This window comes from Anabrus simplex, chromosome 4, assembly GCF_040414725.1.
Source record: "Anabrus simplex isolate iqAnaSimp1 chromosome 4, ASM4041472v1, whole genome shotgun sequence".
Taxonomy (NCBI): domain Eukaryota; kingdom Metazoa; phylum Arthropoda; class Insecta; order Orthoptera; family Tettigoniidae; genus Anabrus; species Anabrus simplex.
In genome coordinates, this window is record NC_090268.1 from 18,670,548 (window position 1) to 18,691,597 (window position 21,050).

At 39.5% G+C, this 21,050-nt stretch overlaps 1 protein-coding gene across 3 annotated transcripts in view; it reads left to right on the top strand.

Moving 5' to 3' along the window:
* LOC136871582 (uncharacterized) overlaps positions 1-21,050 on the top strand; it is a 723,775-nt gene that overhangs the window by 689,582 nt on the left and 13,143 nt on the right. For all 3 annotated transcript variants that reach the window (XM_068227153.1, XM_067145015.2, XM_067145016.2), the window contains exons 4-7: positions 9,012-9,094; positions 12,160-12,309; positions 15,031-15,238; positions 19,995-20,142. In XM_068227153.1, coding sequence (XP_068083254.1) covers positions 9,012-9,094; positions 12,160-12,309; positions 15,031-15,238; positions 19,995-20,142 — 589 coding nt within the window. The remainder of the gene's footprint in view (positions 1-9,011; positions 9,095-12,159; positions 12,310-15,030; positions 15,239-19,994; positions 20,143-21,050) is intronic.

A 21,050-nucleotide genomic window follows, 5' to 3' on the forward strand; every position in this document is an offset into this window, starting at 1 on the left:
TTAGATCCTTTCTTTGTTTGTTTCACGATTCAGTCCTGTGCACCACAATTCCTTGAATAGTGGACGAATTTCTCTTTTAGAACTTATTATTATTTTGTTCGAAACTACAGTCAACTGGTCGAGGTGTCTTTTCGGAGAACTGGCATCATCAGCAATCTATGAGACTTATAATTTAAGGTTATACCCATTTAGGGAAAGGAATTTTAGGCAATAGCAGGTTGGGACGCAAACATATTTAACCAAGGTGCAAATTTCTTCTGCCCGTACAACGGTTCTGCTGTCAGATTTGCATAAATATTAGCGATCTGAACTATCAGAACCCCTAAAATGTATGAAAGTGACAGACATAACTGATTCTTGCGCCTTGTTCAGATAATTCTAACCTATTAGTGCGTCAAGAGCCTTTCCACTGTTATACTGTATACATTTTTCAATGTTCTGCACCTTTTTGACCCGACACACTAAGATTACGACGTTTTGCTCCTAGAAAACCTCCTGCTTACCCTTTTTGGAAAGCTCTAGAAAGTTCAATATTGATGTTCCTATGTCAATATTCCCCCAATAAAGTTCTCACATAGTCGTTTTCTGGGGACATGACGAAATGCTGCTGTAGTATCTGTTGTACAGCATTGATTAGAAAATTGTAACTCTTCTATATTATTTAATAATAATAATAATAACGAAATGAAAATCAAAATTCACGACCTGTTTCCAGTATTGAACCTGATCAGGAATGGAATGCATGAAGCCCCGGCTATGAAGATATTTAATTCCCTAGCGAACGTTTCTGTCTGTTCAATGTCTTCAAATCCCTCTGAGTTTATCTGTCTTTACGCCAGTTGCTACGAAATTATTAAACAACTGAAAAGCAAGTCTCGCGTTCATGCGCTGAAATCAAGAGGGGTCTATAGTGCAGAGGTGGCAAACTTTCAACACTGCAAATTTATGGCAGTTATTCATTTCGAAAACCTGTCGATAGAATTTTAGGTCCTCAACTTCATTATTTTAATAGACTTGCCTTTACCGTGGAAATTATTTCTGATACACTTAATTATATGTACAGCAGCTGAAAAGGCCCAAAGTCTCCTACTAGTACCAAATGTATTAGAAGTAGAGTACATGACCTTCCATTCTTTTCCATTTATTCCTAAACATTTCCACACCTTTTTATTAGAGTGACTTCCGTCTGAGGTGAAACCAGTAAGTCTGGCGCCAATTTGCTCTAGTTGTAAGACCACCTGGATTGAAATTCGTGATAACATATCACCAAGCATGGAATTTCAGCTTGCATACACAGCAATCGGATGAACCCAAGTATGCAGTAGGGACACAAACATGAACGCTGACGCATGGTTTGAGAGTGTATTTTACCCGTGTTGTTGGGTGTGTTCTCCTGAATTTACGAATCCATCAACTTTTAATAAGTTGGTATTAAACTGAACCTCTTCTCTTAGTTTTACTTCGTCAAATACAAGAATTCCCATGCGATTGTTTTCACTCTTCTCATCGCAGAAATAGTTCTCAATAACACTAATGGCATGGTGTTCACCCCGTAAGGGCACTTAAGATCTTAACTAATTTTTGCAGGTGAGCCTCAGAAGGAAGGAAAAGCATGTTATGCCTTAAACAGTGTCTATAGCCCTTAGGTGATTTAATTTTAACTAAGAGACTATCTAAAAGGAATTCATTGTCATATCTCACCCCTTTCTTATTTCTTAGCTGACTTTTTTTATAGCATGGTATCAATAATCACCTTTTGCTTTCTGCTTAATGTCTGCTCACTTAAATATTTTGACTGTAATTTGGAATCTCTTAGTTGTTTTTCTAGCAACAAAATCTTAGTATTAGCTATTTTCAGTTTCTTACGGGTAGTCATTATATTACGCCCCTGCCTCTTTAGTTTGTTTATAAGTGAACTTATTGTCTTTTTAGCTATGTCTGGACCTCTTATTTCTTTAAGCACTCTCAGAAAAAGCATCGAAATTTAATTTCTGGTGAGGCCTTTGTGATTTGTTTCTTGAACTTCCTCCGTCTTCGGAGGCTCTCTTTTACGGGGTGATTTATTCATTTCTGTAATTGTTTCGTGAGCTATTGTGGCAGATTGGGGAATGTATGAGGGACAGCGCCAGTTTTCACTTTCCATCTATCTAGGAATTTCTATCTGTTCACCTTGTATTACGAATGAAACTGATTTCACTATAAATTCATACGAAAAACGTGAATCGCACACACAACACATATCAGAAACCTGCTTATATTTTCTAGGAAACGCCATTCCCCATTTTGAAAATGTTCACTGTCTTCAAATCCCTCTGGGTTTATCTGTAAAAAACTTTGCCATTTGCTACGGATTAACAACTGAAAAGCAAGTCTCACGTTCATGCGCTGAAATGAAGTGGGGTCTATATGTGCAGAGGTTAGCTTGTGACAAACTTTAAAATTTATGGCAGTTATTCATTTCGGTAGAATTTTATTTTAATAGACTTGCCTTTATCGTGGAAATTATTTCTGATACACTTAATTATATGTACAGTATCTGAAAAGGCCCAAAGTCTCCTACTAGTATCAGCAGTATTAGAAATAGAGCATATGACCTTCCCTTCTTTTCCATTTATTCCTAAACATTTCCAACCCCCTCTCCCTATGGCACTAAGCCCTTGAAGGGCCTTGGCCCACCAAGCGACCGCTGCTCAGCCCGAAGATCTGCAGATTACGAGCTGTTGTGTGGTCAGCACGACGAATCCTCTCGGCCGTTATTCTTGACTTTCTAGACCGGGGCCGCTATCTCACCGTCAGATAGATCCTCAATTCTAATCACGTAGTCTGAGTTTACCTCGAACCAGCCCTCAGGTCCAGATAAAAGTCCCTGACCTGGCCGGTAATCGAACCCGAGGCCTCCGGGTGAGAGGCAGGCACGCTATTCCTACACCACGGGGCCGGCCCTAAACATTTCCATACCTTTTTATTAGAGTGACTTCCGTCTGAGGTGAAACCAATAAGTCTGGCGCCAATTTGCTCTAGTTGTAAGGCCACCTAGATTGAAATTCGTGATAAAATATCACCAGATGTGGAATTTCGGCTTGCATACACAGCAACCGGTTGAACCCAATTATGCAATAAGAACACAAACATGAACACTGACGTATGGTTTGAGAGTCCTTCAGCATTAGCATTGTCATTTCTTTTAGCAATAACGTGTGTTTACAGGCACATTTTGGTATACTATTGCACCTGTCCGTATCACACACATAAGCTGCTATTTCGCCTAGCAAATTTCCACTTTCCGGATACGCTATTATGTCGCTATCAGCATTCCTAGGGCACTTCCTTTCTTTGTCTGACTCATTTATTAATTACATTATGTACGTATCAATCCGTACATAATAAATATCGCCGACTACCACACGATTCAATGTAAGCGAATAGCACTCGCTTCACTAGACTTATGTTGTTTCACTCATGACACTAAATTTTACAGTAAGTGAATAAATTCATAGCTCCGTAATACTGTAATTACACAGGTCAGTAATTAATACCGTGCTTACATATCAATGGGTAGCAAAGTACATGCAAACCGCACAAGATGATGAACACACCGTATATATAATTCACTGCATACCCGCACAAGACGTAGAATAAACTCACATTGAATGACTGAATAGAATGAGTGTTTGACTTCAAGTTGCACTTTCTTATATAGTGGAGCTGGCTTCATACTAGGGGAGATGGCACACCACGCCTACTTGCCAAACATCGGTGCGCTAATACCTACTTCTCAGCGTTGATTGAGGTCTCAAATGAAAGCTCATATATTCTTCTTTCTGATGATCAAATTTCATTCTGATCGCATCGTAGGTTTGTTCACAATCGCTAAAGCATCATTAGATAATTTTCAGTTGGGACGCCATGCCGTAGGGATTTCTGAATTTCTGTCTCACGGTAAGACCCAATGTTTGTGCACCCGCATAAAGTGCGTCATTAGTGATGCATTAATTATGTAAGACATATCTTGACACCATAAATCAGTATAAAATTCCCTGATTCGTATGAGTCTTTATTCATAAATATCCGTCACGTATTTGAGAATTTCCCTTATTATTAATATTGACAGCTGAAGACTGTAGGTTGGTATCATTGGATCTGTAGGGAAAATCTCAGAGAATTACTGTTTCAGGCGTTGATAGGGCGTAATGAGTCCCTCCTTTTCTCTCTCGCAGAGTGAGAGTGCTTTTCAAGTACCCGCTGGTGCGAGCGCTCTCTTATCTCGTTACGCGCAAATAGACTGCAGCTCTTCCAGTCAGCATAGTGTCACTCGTGTCCCGGTTTGGGCAAACCATGCTGAATATGACGCTGTTTATCGTAGAATGTCGCGGTAAACGGCATATTGTATTAGCAGGATATTATGACGTACTCATTACGATGTATTGAACGGTTTCACTATGTTGTCTGGGGAGTAACTTAGTGTGTCGCGAAGAACAAACGTTTCGGAACGTTAACATGGCAAGTGTGGACATATTTATATCAAAGATTCGCCTCAAACATGCAGTGCTATATCGAAATAAATTACTATTGTAGCCACTAAATTAGCCATGGTGGTGATAGAAGCACCTACGTCACCTATATCCTCTCTCGTACTTCTAGGCTGCAGACAATGTTCAGAAGTTTCTGTTCATTTCCTGTGTTCACTGACCGGTTTACTTAATTATTAACACATAGTCTACATAACTCCAGCAAATGCCATTAACAATCCATTGTGACATGTAGCATTCGTTACCTGCCTCATTGGAAGGATCTGTGACTAGAACACTGTCTGCAGTCACATGAGGAATTTGTTGATATTACATGAAACGACATGCTTATTCTTGATTTAAAAAAAAATCTAAATGGCATGTGTTTGTTGTTAAGCTTGTTGGGTATGCACCTACTTTTGGAACACTATTTGTACAATGCATGTTTCTCGAGCTGACAACATCGACAGGTTGTCATACATCTCTAGAGAAGTGCCTTGCCTCCTCAGTGTCTTTCTACACCTATAATAAATGTTAATAGTTACCTTGTTAAGAGACTAAAGATATACATGCATACAGGGTGGTCGGAAACAAGCGGATATAAAAGCGTTAGAGGGTTGGTCATACTGATAATTAATTTGGAAACAATAATTTGATGTCTCGCGGCATTCTGGAGTTCCTTCAGTTAATTGATACTGACCAGTTTAACAATTTCGCGAAGAAGTTGCCGAACAGTGCCTATCAGTCGATAGTGAAGACCTATGGACGAAATTTCGACAGCATAAAACTTAAAAGTGAACTGTCTGTCCTCTACATGAAGCTGGACCTTGTGAAAAATAATGCATATGACCTCTACCTATATTTGCGCCACTAGTGGTCTTAAAAAATCATATCCAGAAGCCACGAAATTGATTGACCTCATTCTCACCATCCCAGCAACAAGCACTTCCGCTGAAAGAAGCTTCTCGGTTTCAAAAAGGCTACACACCTTCCAAAGTAATTCACAAGTACAGGACAGGCTCCGTGCACTTTCTTTGATTGCGACTGAGAAGAGGCCTAATTTCTACGACGCTGTGATAGACATTTTTGATGTCACAATGTGCTGCCGTATCGACCTAAAGTACAAATAGGAAATACTGATGTAAGCCTTGAGGCTCCGTTAGAAATTAATTTTAAACTTTATGAATGTCGTACGTTTTGCATGATGTGCAATTAGTGCATGATCGAGACTGCTAGTTTCTATGATGTTGATGCTCACTAGTATTAAATACATTATGTGCAACTTCAGCATTTTCAAATGATGTTAACTTATACAAAAGTAATATCAATTATCAAGTCTTTAATTTCTATGAAATGACATCTGTACTGCTTATAAAAATGCAGCGGTGCGAGCGACAATATACTCTCAGAAGGAGTGTGGTAACACTCTTCAAAATATCACGCGTTGCCACTGTATTTAATATTGAAAGTAGAAAATGGGGAAACAGAAATTATTTTCGCGAATAAATTGGGTGTATCACATGAACGATTTGGAAGGACAGAGATAAAATTAGTCTCATTTCGAAGAAATATCATAAAGAACGAAGCGAGCCAGACCATCTGAGCACAGAGATAGTGAAGCGTCTTAGATGGTTTAAACATCAAAGAATAAGTAATGTTCCGTTCAATGGAGCTACAGTATTCTTCAAGCGACAGCCAATTAAATTCGCCGTAGACCTACTCCACAAATACTGTAGTGTACTCTATACACAGTAGTTATTTCAGTTACGTTTTTGATGTTTTAACTTAATTCTTTTAATTAACCATGTCAGTGTGGAGACTCTTGGAGATAGTTAAAAAACATGGAGTGGAATGGAGAGAGAGAGAGAGAGAGAGAGAGAGAGAGAGAGAAGACTGACAAAGGAATTATATCACAACCAAACAGCAAGAGTGAGAATAAGAGGATAATTAACAGAAGAAATCAGACTGGGGAGAGGTGTAAGACAGGGTTGCTGATTATCACCTACTTCGTTTAATATTTACTTGGAGGAAATTGTTTGTGAATGTTTGGTGGAGATGAGATAATTGAATGCATAAGATTTGCTGATGATATGGCGGTAATAGCTGAAAGTGTGAAGGACCTCCGCAAAATGCTGAGAGAATTAAACAAAAAGTGTGAAGAATATGGAAGTATTGTGACTGAACACCTTCACTCTACAACGGACATAAAAGCTCAAATGGCCTTAGACAAGGAAAGCTTCAACAAGATGAAAAAACTGTTCTGTGGCCTGCTAGAGAAAGATCTGAGGAAGACACTCGCAAGGTGTTACGAATGGAGTATAGCTCTATATGGCGCCGAAACATGGACATTAAGGAAGGAAGAACAGAAAAGAATAGAGGCATTTGAGATGTGGATTTGGAGAAGAATTGAAGGAGTAAGCTGGGAAGATAAAATATCTAATGAGGAAGGTCTAAACAGAGTGGGAGAAGTGAGGAATATGCTGACCGTAATGCAGAAGAGGAAGAAAAATTGGATAGGACATCATCTAAGACACAATACTTGACTACGAGTAGCAGTGGAACGGATGATAAAAGGAAAATGAGGAAGGGGAAGGAGACGATATCAGTTATTAGACAGCATTAGACAAAGAAAGGAAGATTATGCAGAAGTGAAAAAAAAAAAAAAAAAAAAAAAAAAAGGCACAAGATCCAGAGAGATGGAGGTCACAGCCATGATTGGACTTGCCGGATGGCAGAACAACCTATGATGTGGAGACTGAAACTTATAGATATGCCATTTTTAGCTACAACAAAAACAACCGGTTTGTGCGACTGTCGCCTTTAACGACCTTGCTCATTGGTCCCTTCCTAGTTGTTGTAGCCATTTTCGACTGTATCTATATAATCCTTTATTTAGGAAACTGACCTTCAACGGGTTTGCCATAAGACACAGTATTGTGTATTTTTAAAAATATAAATGGTTCCTTAAAAGGAGCACGGACCCATGCACAGCCGCCTAGATCAATCAATCAATCAATCAATCAATCAATCAATCAATCAATCAATCAATCAGTACTAATTTGCATTTAGGGCAGTCCCCAGGTGGCAGATTCCCTATCTGTTGTTTTCCTAACCTTTTCTTAGATGATTCAAAGAAATTTGATATTTATTGAACATCCCCCTTGGCAAGTTATTCCAATTCCTAACTCCCCTTCCTATAAACAAATATTTTCCCCAATTTGTTCTCTTGAATTCCAACTTTATCTTCATATTTTGATCTTTACTACTTTTAAAGATACCACTCAAACTTATTCGTCTACTGATGTCATTCCACGCCATCTCTCCACTGACAGCTCGGATCATACCACTTAGTCGAGGAACTCGTCTCCTTTCTCCCAAGTCTTTCTAGCCCGAACTTTGCAACATTTTTGTAACGCTACTCTTTTGCCGGAAATCGCCCAGAACAAATCGAGCTGCTTTTCATTGTATTTTTTCCACTTCTTGAATCAAGTAATCCTGGTGAGGGTCCCATACACTGGAACCATACTCTAGTTGGGATCTTAGCAGAGACCTATATGACCTCTCTTTGACATTCTTTATACACAGGGGCTACTACAGCAACTCTCCATTCACTTGGTATAGCTCCTTCATGCTCGTGGCTAGGTAGCTTTACTTGAGGGCAAACCTCTTCCACAATGCGGCCATCATCCCCGGTATGGAGTTCACATGACATTTCTCCATGATGTAATTGGAAATTGGAACGTAGATTACCTGATTCTCAGAGTGCACATGGTGCGGCTGTTCTAGACGTACCGTTGGGTCCAATATTACATAACGATCTCTCTGTTTATCGATGGCTAGAATATCTACTCTTCTCGTGCTACCATTTTCAGCTAAGCGGTTAACTTCTTCACATTCTTCCCGTCCGTTATCGCGAAATTATACAATATTATGGTCAGCAATATTAGATATAAGATTAAAGGAAAAAAATCAGAAAAATATACTAGGTGCTATTCAATTCGTTTTACACGTGTAGACACTTACGAGTGAAAGAGAGTTAGTAAGTGCCTGAAACAATAAATATCCCGTGAGGTCTATGTTAAGCAACAGCAGTGCTTTTTGCCGCTGTAATTCTAGAATTATTAAAGTAGGTTTTAGAGCTATCTGCCGGTGAGATCGCAGTCCCAATCTAGAAAGCCAAGAATAAAGGCCGAGAGATTAATCGCGCTGATCACGCGTTATCTCGTAATCTGCATTGGGTTGGATACACATGTGACTGGTTTCCCCCCACCCTATTGCATCTCGATTGGCCTGCAAAATCATCTGACTTGAATCCTATTGAAAATCTGACTGCAGGCCTTCTGTCTAAGCAGTGGTTGCTTGGTAGGCCTAAGCTGTTCAGGGCTGTAGTGACATGGTAGAGGTAATGTTGTGTGAAGCATTTGTAAGGCTATGAATGAGATTACTCCTATTATAGTTTTCTCAGTATTAATGTAATATTAATTGAAATATCTTGTTTGACAGGCGTAACAATTGAACCTGAGGTGAAGATTAAGCCTGTGTCTGCAAAATCACGATCTCCAAGCACATCTCCAGACCGCAAACAGGTAACAATGTCACTCATTTCTAGCTTGCTTGAACATACAGTTGAACCTAGATATCTCGAATCACCTCGGGAGCTAAATTTTATTTCGAGTTATCGAAATTTCAAGATATAGAGAATACAGTTTTTGAGCATGTATAGCACATAATTCAGTCATATGTATCTATGTATCTATTTTTACAGCATCACTTTAATTATAACCCTTATTATAATTACTTTTAGGAGACAGGATACAGTACATTCAGTAGTGAAACAAGAAACATACCTCGGTTAACATCTTTGGAAAAAACCCTTTAGTATCTTCCGTTTGTTAGTCGAAACTTGTCAATACCACGCAGGGTGGATCATGGGAGACTACTGGCAAAAATGAGTGCAATGGGACTAGACAAAAGAGTGACTGATTGGGTTGCTATATTTCTAGAAAATAAATCTCAGAGAATTAGAGTAGACGAACCTTTATCTGACCCTGTAATAATTAAGAGGGGAATTCCTCAAGGCAGTATTATTGGACCTTTGTTTTCTTATATATATGATATGACAAAAGAAGTGGAATGAGAGGTAAGGCTTTTTGCGGATGATGATGTTATTTTGTACAGAGTAATAAATTAGTTACAAGATTGTGAGCAACTGCAACATAACCTCGATAATGTTGTGAGATGGACGGCAGGCAATGGTATGATAATAACCGGGGTTAAAAGTCAAGTTGTGAGTTTCACAAATAGGAAAAGTCCTCTGTTTTAATTACTGCGTTGATGGGGTGAAAGTTCCTTTTGGGGATCATTGTATCTAGGTGTTAATATAAGGAAAGATCTTCATTGGGGTAATCACATAAGTGTGATTGTAAATAAAGGGTACAGATCTCTGCACATGGTTATGAGGGTGTTTAGGGATTGTAGTAAGGATGTAAAGGAGAGGGCATATAAATCTCTGGTAAGACCCCAACTAGAGTATGGTTCCAGTGTATGGGACCCTCACCAGGATTACTTGATTCAAGAACTGGAAAAAATCCAAAGAAAAGCAGTTCGATTTGTTCTGGGTGATTTCCCACAAAAGAGTAGCGTTGCAAAAATGTTGCAAAGTATGGGCTGGGAAGACTTGGAAGAAAGGAGACGAGCTGCTCGACTAAGTGGTATGTTTTGAGCTGTCAGCGGAGAGATGGCGTGGGAGGCCATCAGTAGATGAATAAGTTTGAGTGGCGTCTTTAAAAGTAGTAAAGATCACAATATGAAGATAAAGTTGGAATTCAAGAGGACAAATTGGGGCAAATTTTCATTTATAGGAAGGGGAGTTAGGGATTGGAATAACTTATATAGGGAAATGTTCAATAAATTTCTAATTTCGTTGAAATCATTTAAGAAAAAGGCTAGGAAAGCAACAGATAGGGAATCTGTCACCTGGGCGACTGCCCTAAATGCAGATCAGTATTGATTGATTGATTGATTGATTGATTGATTGATTGAGATTTATAAATGGAGCTTGTCATCCGCGACTTCGGGGGTTGCTTTCGTACGTGACCTGTAATGAATTCACACCTGAGAAACAGCGAGGCTGTGCCGATTTTCCGATCATGAGAATTTTTAGTTTTTTGGTTCCCGTAATGTTAGTTCCCAACATCAATACAAACCTTTCCTTACTTGTTAACTGTTCCTCACAAATGCCATATTGCACAGTTAATGTTCGAGTTACAGAGTACTTTCTGCTTCAAGGGAGGAAACGTTTGCTTCGTGTAACCGTATTTCGAGTAATAGAGGGTTTCACAGCACATAGAATAGGACAATCGACCGGGGAATTTGTTACTTCTAGATACTGAACATTAGAGTAATGGTGGTTCGAGGTATGGAGGTTAGACTGTACTGCCTTCTCGAGCTTGTCAGAGCTGCATCTCATTGCAGAATACAGTTTGGTGCAATTATCATGTTGCTGAATTTGTCTGGAATAAACATCTTCTGTATTCTTTAGCTGATTTGTTCGATTATGGCTGTAATGTGAAGCACATTAAACCACCAAAAATCCACACTTCTAGACATTCAGGCAAGCAGCTCAATGTTGGGAACATCCCAGGAATATGAACTACGAACTTTATCCTTTATTCATTCCTAAATATTACAATCCCTTTCTTAATCACAGTTATCAGGTCGATTAGATTATCAATTTGCCTTTTCCTACCACTAGGAGCGCTAATGTGAGTCAGTGCATTGTTTTACTTGAGCACCACTACGAGCACTAATGTGAGTCAGTACATTGTTTTACTTGAGCCCTTATAACTACATTCGGCGTAGACATTTTACAAAAAACGCTTGAGGGTATTGAACCAAGGAACACATTACAGAAAGAATTATGTAAATAGTTAATTTGGCTAGGATTTGAATAAAAAAGAAAAAGAGTAAAGAGACAACAGATTTTAGCCTGTTTTTTAGGAACTGTATTTAGGCGGGAATGATTTTTGATTTTTTTAAAAGTTTGATAGAGCTATCCAAGATTCACAGTTTGAAACCTTTCCGGGCCCTTCTTCCAACTTTCGGCACAATTGTGAAATTGCTTAATTTTATGTTTCTCGGAGTACGGGGACCCCTACTTTGTTTATACATGTTTTCAACATTAAAAAGGAAACTTGCATAACTACTGTAGGTTTGAGGGTTTCACAGTACACTGTGTATTAATCTTTCAGCATTCCCTTGAAAAGAAGCACATACATTAATAAATTACTTTTCAGCAGGGTAGCATTGGCTACAGAGTTCCTCCGTGTCTGAAGTTTAATATCGGCGTAGTTATAGCCCGTATCCGACCCATAACAGTGTTCGTGTAATGGTCCCATGTCCAAAAACACATTCCTTTATTCTCCTTTATTTCTGGAACTAATCTCGTTACAGACACTTCTAATGTGTGGACACCAACACACTTGAACATTTATTTTCTCGAGATTCCCTGAATCCCTACTTTTTTCAAAGTACCGAGCTCGATAGCTGCAGTCGCTTAAGTGCGGCCAGTATCCAGTAATCCGGATTGGTAATAAAAATAAACAATTAGAAGAAGTTCGATGTTTGTTAATGTTCAGTTTTCATGTTACAGAAGACAGAAGTTAAAACAATTTCAAAAACAAGAACGAAGTCGGACTCTGATATCTCGGGAGGTGAAGGAGACTTCCCATCAGACTGCCTCCGTGCTCATAACGAGTATCGTCAGAAACATGGAGTTCCACCTCTAAAGCTCAACAAGAAGGTTAGTAATTTCCTTTTTTAAGCATTCAGATGTGTATCAAGTTTTGTTCATTCATATTTTTAAACTGGCATAGAGGAATATTGTGGAATAATGGAAAATGCATTAGTGTTGTCCATTGTTCATGGGGCCTTGGTTTGGGTCTGATTTCACTTCCATTTCCTTTATCTGGCTCATCTTGTATTTTTTTTTTCACTAATAAGATGTAATAAAATGAAACAAACTATTAAGGCGAAAAATGAATTGAATAGGAGGATACCCTCATTTTTCGCCATTGTAAAGTGAAAACCGTCAATACGGAATGATTCTAATATCTTGTAATAAACTATTAAGATGCATGTAACACACTTCATCTTAGCACTTCTACTTATTTTCCTTTCACGAATCGTACACTCTCGTTGTGTAAGGAGTCTAGACTTCCCTAATTTTCACCCGTAATTAAGAAATCTGACTGTGTTGTTTTATTTATATACTAAGTTTAGCTGTTACCTGCTGCTTCGCTTCTGTAGATTTTGTAAAATGATAAAAGTAATCATTCCTCAGTACTGTACTAAGACATTATCTGAAAATCCTTAAAGTATAAAAACTTACCGAAAAACTGAGTTTCATTTACCGCAGAAACTCTCTGTAAACCATGTTTGTGGTTTTGCCTTTTGGGTCATAGAACTGCACACATGAGAAACGGTCTTCTCTCAAGTTGAAAACAAAAAATACATATTTCCACATCTGTAAAGTCTTCAGCTTTTGAGATATAAGTATTCCCACAAAAAGAATTCATCCTCTTTATCAGTCCATTCCCCCCTCCCCCCACCTGAGTGGATTTTCTGAAAAACAAAACAAATATGTTTGTTTATTTTTAAAGGAGATTCCAAACACCAGTTTTCATGTCTGTAACATCTTAAGTTTTAGAGATATAAGTATCCTCATAAAAATAATTCAACTTCTTCACTTCTTTTCATTCCCACTCTTAAGTGGATTTTCCATTAAGGAAAACATGTGTTTCTTTACTCTTAAAAGAGATTTAAAAACTGTTAAATTTTTTAGATATATACTCATTTTAAAAATTCGTCCCCTTAGCGAGCACCTACACTGTAATGCAAATGTATGCCCTAAATTTCATTCCTTCATGTCCAGTAGTTTTGGATCGGCGATGATAAATGCCAGTCAGTCAATCAGGACATGTTATTTATATTTATATACTGTAGAAAATTACATTTCAGCTGCCATTGATCCCTTTGCAAAACACACAGTAGATGAAGTACACGATTAATATTGAAAATGAAAATCCACAGCCTGTTTCCAGTCATTTGACCAGGTCAGGAATGGAATGAATTAAGCCGCCATCTATCGGCGAGGATAGGAATTGTGCCGGCTGCCGAAGCCTGGCTCACTCCTCTGGGGCAGTGATTAATGAATGACAGATGAAATGAAATGATATTGGAGAGTGGTGTTGGAATGAAAGATGACAGGGAAAACCGGAGTGCCCAGAGGAAAGCCTGTCCTGCCTCCGCTTTGCCCAGCACAAATCTCGCAAGGAGTGACTGGTATTTGAACCACGGAAACCAGCGGTGAGAGGCCGGCGTGTGCCGCCTGAGCCACAGAGGCTACAGCATGATTAATATTATTTTTACCCTAAAAAGTCCTACTCGTTGGCTGAATGGTTAGCATACTGGCCTTCGGTTCAGAGGGTCCCGGGTTCGATTCCCGGCCGGATCGGGGATTTTAACCTTCATTGGTTAATTCCAATGGCTTGGGGGCTGGTTGTTTGTTCTGTCCCCAACATCCCTGCAACTCACACTCCACACATAACACTATCCTCCACCACAACAACACGCAGTTACCTACATATGGCAGATGCCTCCCACCCTCACCCCCTGTGGGTGGGGGCGGTAGAATAACACCCAAGGTGTCTCGTCTGTCGTAAGAGGCGACTAAAAAGGGCCCCAGAGACTCTGAACTTTGGAGCGTGGGTTGGCGACCATGGGGCCCTCAGCTGAGTCCTGGCATTGCTTCCACTTACTTGTGCCAGGCTCCTCACTTTCATCTATCCTATCCGACCTCTCTTGGTCAGCACTTGTTCTTTTCCGACCCCGACGCTATTAGGTTTGCGAGGGCTAGGGAGTCTTTCATTTTCACGCCCTTCGTGGCCCTTGTCTTCCTTTGGCCGGTATCTTCATTTTTCGAAGTGTCGGACCCCTTCCATTTTTTTCTCTCTGATTAGTGTTATATAGAGGATGGTTGCCTAGTTGTACTTCCTCTTAAAACAATAATCACCACCACCACCACCACCACCACCACCACCACCACCACCACCACCTCCCACCCTCATCTGAGTGTCTGCCTTACAAGGGCTGCACTCGGCTAGAAATAGCCACACTAAATTATTATTACCCTAAAAAAAAAAGTGTAAATCTTCCAAATCCTAATCTGTCTGCCTACCTGTTGAGACCTTACTTTCTTACATTATCATCTGTCTGCAGGGTTGAAGGAGAATCTCTTACTCCTTATTATTTAGTATCATCATCATGAAATCATTGCAATTAGCTGATAACAGTGATCATAAAAAATTCCATGTACATATTTCTTAGTGTTTTATCAGGTACAGTATGTTGTTTAACAGAATCCCTAACCTATTCTTTGTAAACCTTTCTCTCTGTATATAAAGGAATTGTTTGTTTTTTGATAGAAATTTCAATATATGATTAATATTACTTGAAATGCTAGATCTGCAAGTACAGTGAGGAATGGGCCAAACATCTTGCTTCTCGAGGTCACATGGAGCATCGTCAAAACTCTGACTACGGTGAGAACATCTTCTGCAGTTGGTCATCAAATCCAAATCATCGTATCACTGGTCGAGAACCTGTAGACAATTGGTACAGTGAGATAAAGAGTCATCCTTTTGGTCGAGAACCCAAAGATCTCAAGTCTGGTAAGTTATTTGCTATATAATATTGTATTAGTAGAGCCTGGTTCATGATTGATCATAGTTCTTGTATTTTATATGTGAGAGCTTTAGATTAGAGGGATGTACTTAATCCATACCGGAGTGGCGGCCTAGTGGCTACTGTACTTGTTTGCGAACCTCGAAGATGTGAGTTCAAGTCTCTTCGCAGCTATATTTCTTGTACAAAATAAGTTGAGGGAAGGTGAAGATAAAATTGGGAACAAAAATATTATGAAAATTGCAGTACAGTTTATTTTCTACCTGAAATTAATATAGGCCTAAGCATTCTCACAGTTACTGCTGGATATATCTCTCTCTGTTTTATCTTTACATCCCCTCAAATAATAATTCATTTTGTACAATAGAATACAGCTACGGCAAAACTTGAACTCATGTTGTTGAGGTTTGTAGACAAGTACGGTGACCACTAGGCTATCACTCCGATTGGTGGTGATGTAACTCTCCAAGTAAATATGCGTCACATTGGAATCAGGGGACTCATCAATTTTTCGTAGATTATTAGGTTGTGGGCCTGACATATTTAAGTAAAATGTGTTCACCATTTAGTGTTCTGTCACCTCTTTTTGTTCCGAAGTGGATTGTGCGTCATGACATTTCTCCTAAATTTTTTCAAAAACGAAAGCCTGTTGACCTAAACCCTTATACACTAGTTAGTGTTGAGTGCCCCCCCAACAGGTACATTGAAACTGGTTCACTACCCTGACTTCCTAATCAGCAGTAACTTTCTTAATATACGTAAGCTTATCAACAAAGAATGAGACGGATTTTTTCACAGATGTTTATTACTCCGTTTCAGTGTTTACATGAACTTTTTCAAAGTAGTCCCCTCCTACTTCAATGCACTTTTTATAACATCTCTGCCAGTCCATGAACACATGCTGCAGACCATTCTTTGTCAGGTCCTTGAGAATCGCCTCACTTTTCTTGAGCGCTGCTTCAGAGTTCCCAAATCGAATGCCCCTAAGCTTTGCCTTTAATGATGGGAATAAAAAGAATCACAAGGTGCAAGATCAGGGCTATAAGGTGGATGCAGTACACAGGTAATGTTAAATCGAGCCAGAAACTGCATGACTTGATTTGCGACGTGAGGCCGTGCATTGTCATGATGAAGTTGCCATCCAGTCCGAGAAAGCTCTGGTCGTTTCTTTGCAATGTGCTTCCTCAGGGTAGCCAATACTGACGTGTAGTAACAGTGGTGGTGGTGGTGGTGATTATTGTTTTAAGAGGAAGTACAACTAGGCAACCATCCTCTATATAACGCTAATCAGAGAGAAAAAATGGAAGGGGTCCGACACTTCGAAAAATGAAGGTATCGGCCAAAGAAAGACAAGGGCCACGAAGGGCGTGAAAATGAAAGACTCCCTAGCCCTCGCAAACCTAATAGCTTCGGGGTCGGAAAAGAACAAGGGTTGACCAAGGGAGGTCGGATAGGATAGATGAAAGTGAGGAGCCTGGCACAAGTAAGTGGAAGCAATGCCAAGACTCAGCTAAGGGCCCCGTGGTCGCCAACCCACGCTCCAAAGTTCAGAGCCCCTGGGGCCCCTTTTAGTCGCCTCTTACGACAGGCAGGGGATACCGTGGGTGTTATTCTACCGCCCCCCACCCACAGGGGGTTGTAGTAACAGTAGTGTGATGGGGAACTGTATGCTCTTAAATCATTCCATTACAATAAAAAAATATGATCACCATCACATTCCCTGCAGATGGAACAACTTTTGCCTGTCCTTTTTCTTTTTTTTTGTTTTTTTGTTTTTTGCAATTTCCACACTGTGCTGGCTTGTTGATCATAATGATGCTTCAGCTTTTTGTAAGTTTCAGTGGCTGTATGGTTTAAATGAAAACAGAATTTTATTGTGCTGCACTTCTCCTCTTGTGTCACCTCCATGCGATACGAGAGTGCTGCCACCTACGGACATTTTTCATAAAAACCCGCTGTTTTCTAATATTTATATTACAGATAGGAAACTATCACAGAAGCTACAGGAAAAAAATCAGCCTCGGTCATTGTTGATCAGCCCTTGTAGTTGCCTTTGCCCAACCTTTTCATTGTGTTACATTTTGTTTCCAGAGAAATCACACAACTTTCCTGTTTGCCACTCATACAGCATTACTTGCCTAGAATAGTCCTAAACAATCGGATACACTGTCAATGCAACAAGGACTTGACTCCAACCTGCATGATGTTAGATGAGTGACGAGACATGCGACCATGGTTATGCAAATTGGGAGGGGTGGTGGTGTGAATTCTTAGAATATGCTCATTCTAGTAGCAGCAAGGGTTGGCACATCGCTGTTCAATATAGCAGCAGCCACTGCTTGACGTAAGTAAGGGACGGTGTCCGCACCTCGCTACGGTATTATCCAACCTCATTGACACCCGCCACCGTGCATCACATTGATGTGAAATATAGGTATGCTTTTTGTCCATCTACTCCCTCGGTTAATGTGGAGTCTCGGTTAAATGGGACTTGGTTAATCATGAGTCTGCTGAATAATAATAATAATAATAATAATAATAATAATAATAATAATAATAATAATGATCTAGATGTTAGGCCCCTTTAAACAACAACCATCATCGTCATTATTATTATTATTATTATTATTAGATGAGATTTGTGTGCAGATGGACATATACAGACCTCCAAAACCAACAAGGAAGTGCATTTGAAGGTGCAATTGGACGAATTATTGAGTTTACTAGTGCATATATATGCATATATTTGAGATTAGTGCATACATTTCAAATTTGGGGTTCATTGTGCATGTTTTTGACTTTTATTATGTGTATTTTAACATGTTTTACAAACAATCTTCAACTAAATGTAAAGTAATTAATGCCGTGAACAGTTTCTGCAATGAAAATGTTCAAAAGGAACTGGCACTTATCAAGACACACTTCCAAATCATAACAGCTAGAATCAGACAAGAAATTAGAAACGCGTGGATAGCGTCTTGGTGTTTTACTGGACGTTATGGAGAACAAGAAGTGTAAAATGGAAGGTATCCCAGAAAACCTCGTACTCCATCCGCATATGAAATATCATGATGTCCTTAAACGTAATCCAAGCGACGACATCATGATATTTGGCTAATACTGATAATGTGGATCTACCTGAGTATTCAACAGGTGGTAGCGGTGATTATTGTTTTAAGAGGAAGTACAACTAGGCAACCATCCTCTATATAACACTAATCAGCGGGAAAAATGTAAGGGATCTGACACTTCGAAAAATAAAGATATCGGTCAAAGGAAGACAAGGGCCACGAAGGGCGTGAAAATGAAAGACTCCCTAGCTCTCGCAAACCTAATAGCGTCGGGGTCGGAAAAGACAAGAGTTGACCAAGAGAGGTCGGATAGGATAGATGACAGTGAGGAGCCTGGCACAAGTAAGTGGAAGCAATGTCAGGACTCAGCTGAGTGCCCCGTGGTCGCCAACCCACACTCCAAAGTTCAGAGCCCCTGGGGCCCCTTTTAGTCGCCTCTTACAACAGGCAGGGGATACCGTGGGTGTTATTCTACCGCCCCCACCCACGGGGGGGGGGTATTCAACACCTACCACCTACATTCGCTCCCACTGTCCTGTCACATCCGTAGATGTAGAGTGACCGGGCGAGTTGGCCGTGCCGTTAGAGGCACGCAGCTGTCAGCTTGCATCCAGGAGAAAGTGGGTTCGAACCCCACTGTCGGCAGCCCTGAAGATGGTTTTCTATGGTTTCCCATTTTCACACCAAGCAAATGTTGGGGCTGTACCTTAATGAAGTCCACAGCTGATTCCTTCCTTCTCCTAGGCCTTTCCCATCCCATTGTTGCCATAAGACCTATCTGTGTCAGAGTGATGTAGAGCAAAAAAAAAAAAGTAGAGTGATAATTCCCCGCATTGAAACTAGTTTCATCAGACAAACGCCATAGATTTAAACCAGAAAACTTGCAGAAGATTGTTGTAATGTGCTGTAAAGCAAATTATGGACAGAAATAGTGGGGTGTGCAGCGTAAAATGAAAGAGAAATGTGGATTTAAGTGTGTTTCTTCACGTTTGTGAATTATTACACAGTTTTCTTCAAATCTTACCAATTGATTCATCATGTATATTAACACTGTGTGCCTTATCTAAGAGATGTGTGTATATTGTTTCACTTGTGAACATTGACAGATTGATACGTCTCACAAACTATACACGGATTGTTGCCATTGATGCTTTCGGCCTCGTACTTATAGACATGATACTGTATGCGCTTTTGGGCTTATGCTGTGTTAAGAAAATAAGGTGAAATTCTTTGTTTCTGCATCATCAGAAGAAATTTCGACTGTTTAAGAAGCCTTTCTCGTTTGTTCATGGTCATGATTTGTTCATTTATTCATTATTTGTTCATGGTCATGATTTTGCTTGCTTGTTGTTTAAAGCGGCCTAACATCTAAGGTCATTGGTCCGTTCATGATTTTATGTATTGGTGTGGGTGAGTTTCTTGTGTCTATTACAGGAATGTTACATTTGCATTTTGCACGAGTGTTTAATAGCATAAAAATAAGTGCATACTTATATGCATATTTTATCATTTTTTGCAGCATAGTTGCGTGCTTATAAATTCAGTGTCGAATTATTATTAAAATAAGTTTGAACTGGTTCAAGATTTTCTCCAAAATATTCATTCCAACCTATACCCTCTGAATCTGAACTACTGTTTAATATTTTCTCAATTCTTGCTGTTAATTTTGCAGGTCATTTCAGTCAAGTTGTGTGGCGAGACAGCAGGGAGCTGGGAGTAGCTGTTGCCAAGAGTCGGACAGGACAGATCTTTGTAGTCTGTAACTATTCTCCACCAGGGAACTTCATTGGTAGTTTTGCAGAAAATGTTCCTCCCTTAGGGTAAGTAGCATGTATAGTTGCTCAAAAAGAGAATGATTGCATGATATTGTGTGTTTCTCGCATTTAATGTTTTATCAGACTTAATTTTAATTGTTATCAAAATATAATTCACCTCCCATCTAGATATAAACCACATCAATACCCACAATAAACATTATATATTTAGGTTTATTGTTTCCAAAAAAAGTGTACCTTTTTCAATACCATGGGTGCATTCTTTTCTTTCTTGTTTTAAAAATAACTGCGTTTTTGTCTTTAGCTCTCTGATTAGAGTTTATTGAAATCTTTATGTATTCATAAATGTAAAGGATTGCACTATACAGTAGAACCTCGATAATTCGAAATCCGTTAATTCAAAATCGTGAACAAGCTCTCATTCACGGAAACATGAGATGGTTTTGCATATTATTTAAATGGTTTAATTCAAAATACACATAATTCATGATTCGAAGATCAATGTCGGTCCCATTGCCGATATTCATATTTTTAATTCGAGCCCCACTGTCTGCAGCCCTGAAGATGGTTTTCCAGGGTTTTCCATTTTCACACCAGGCAAGGCTGTACCTTAATTAAGGCCACGGCCACTTCCTTCCACTTCCTGGGCATTTCCTATCCCATCATCACCATAAGACATATCTGTGTTGGTGCGACGTAAAGCAAAAAAAAATAATTTGAAACTGCCTTTACATTTAAAGAATATTATTTTACGGAGTAATTTAAATTCAAAATGTACCTGCTTCATGTCTTCCGGAACGTGCTGGGGTAGCTTTCCGCACTTTCACCACTCACTTCGATGATAATAATAATGGCGTACGGCCTCCGAAGAGGCCTGGTGTAGGTCTTTTTCTAGTAGACAGCCTGTTACGTGACCTGCATGTCTGTGAAGATGAGGGCCCTACCTAGGATGA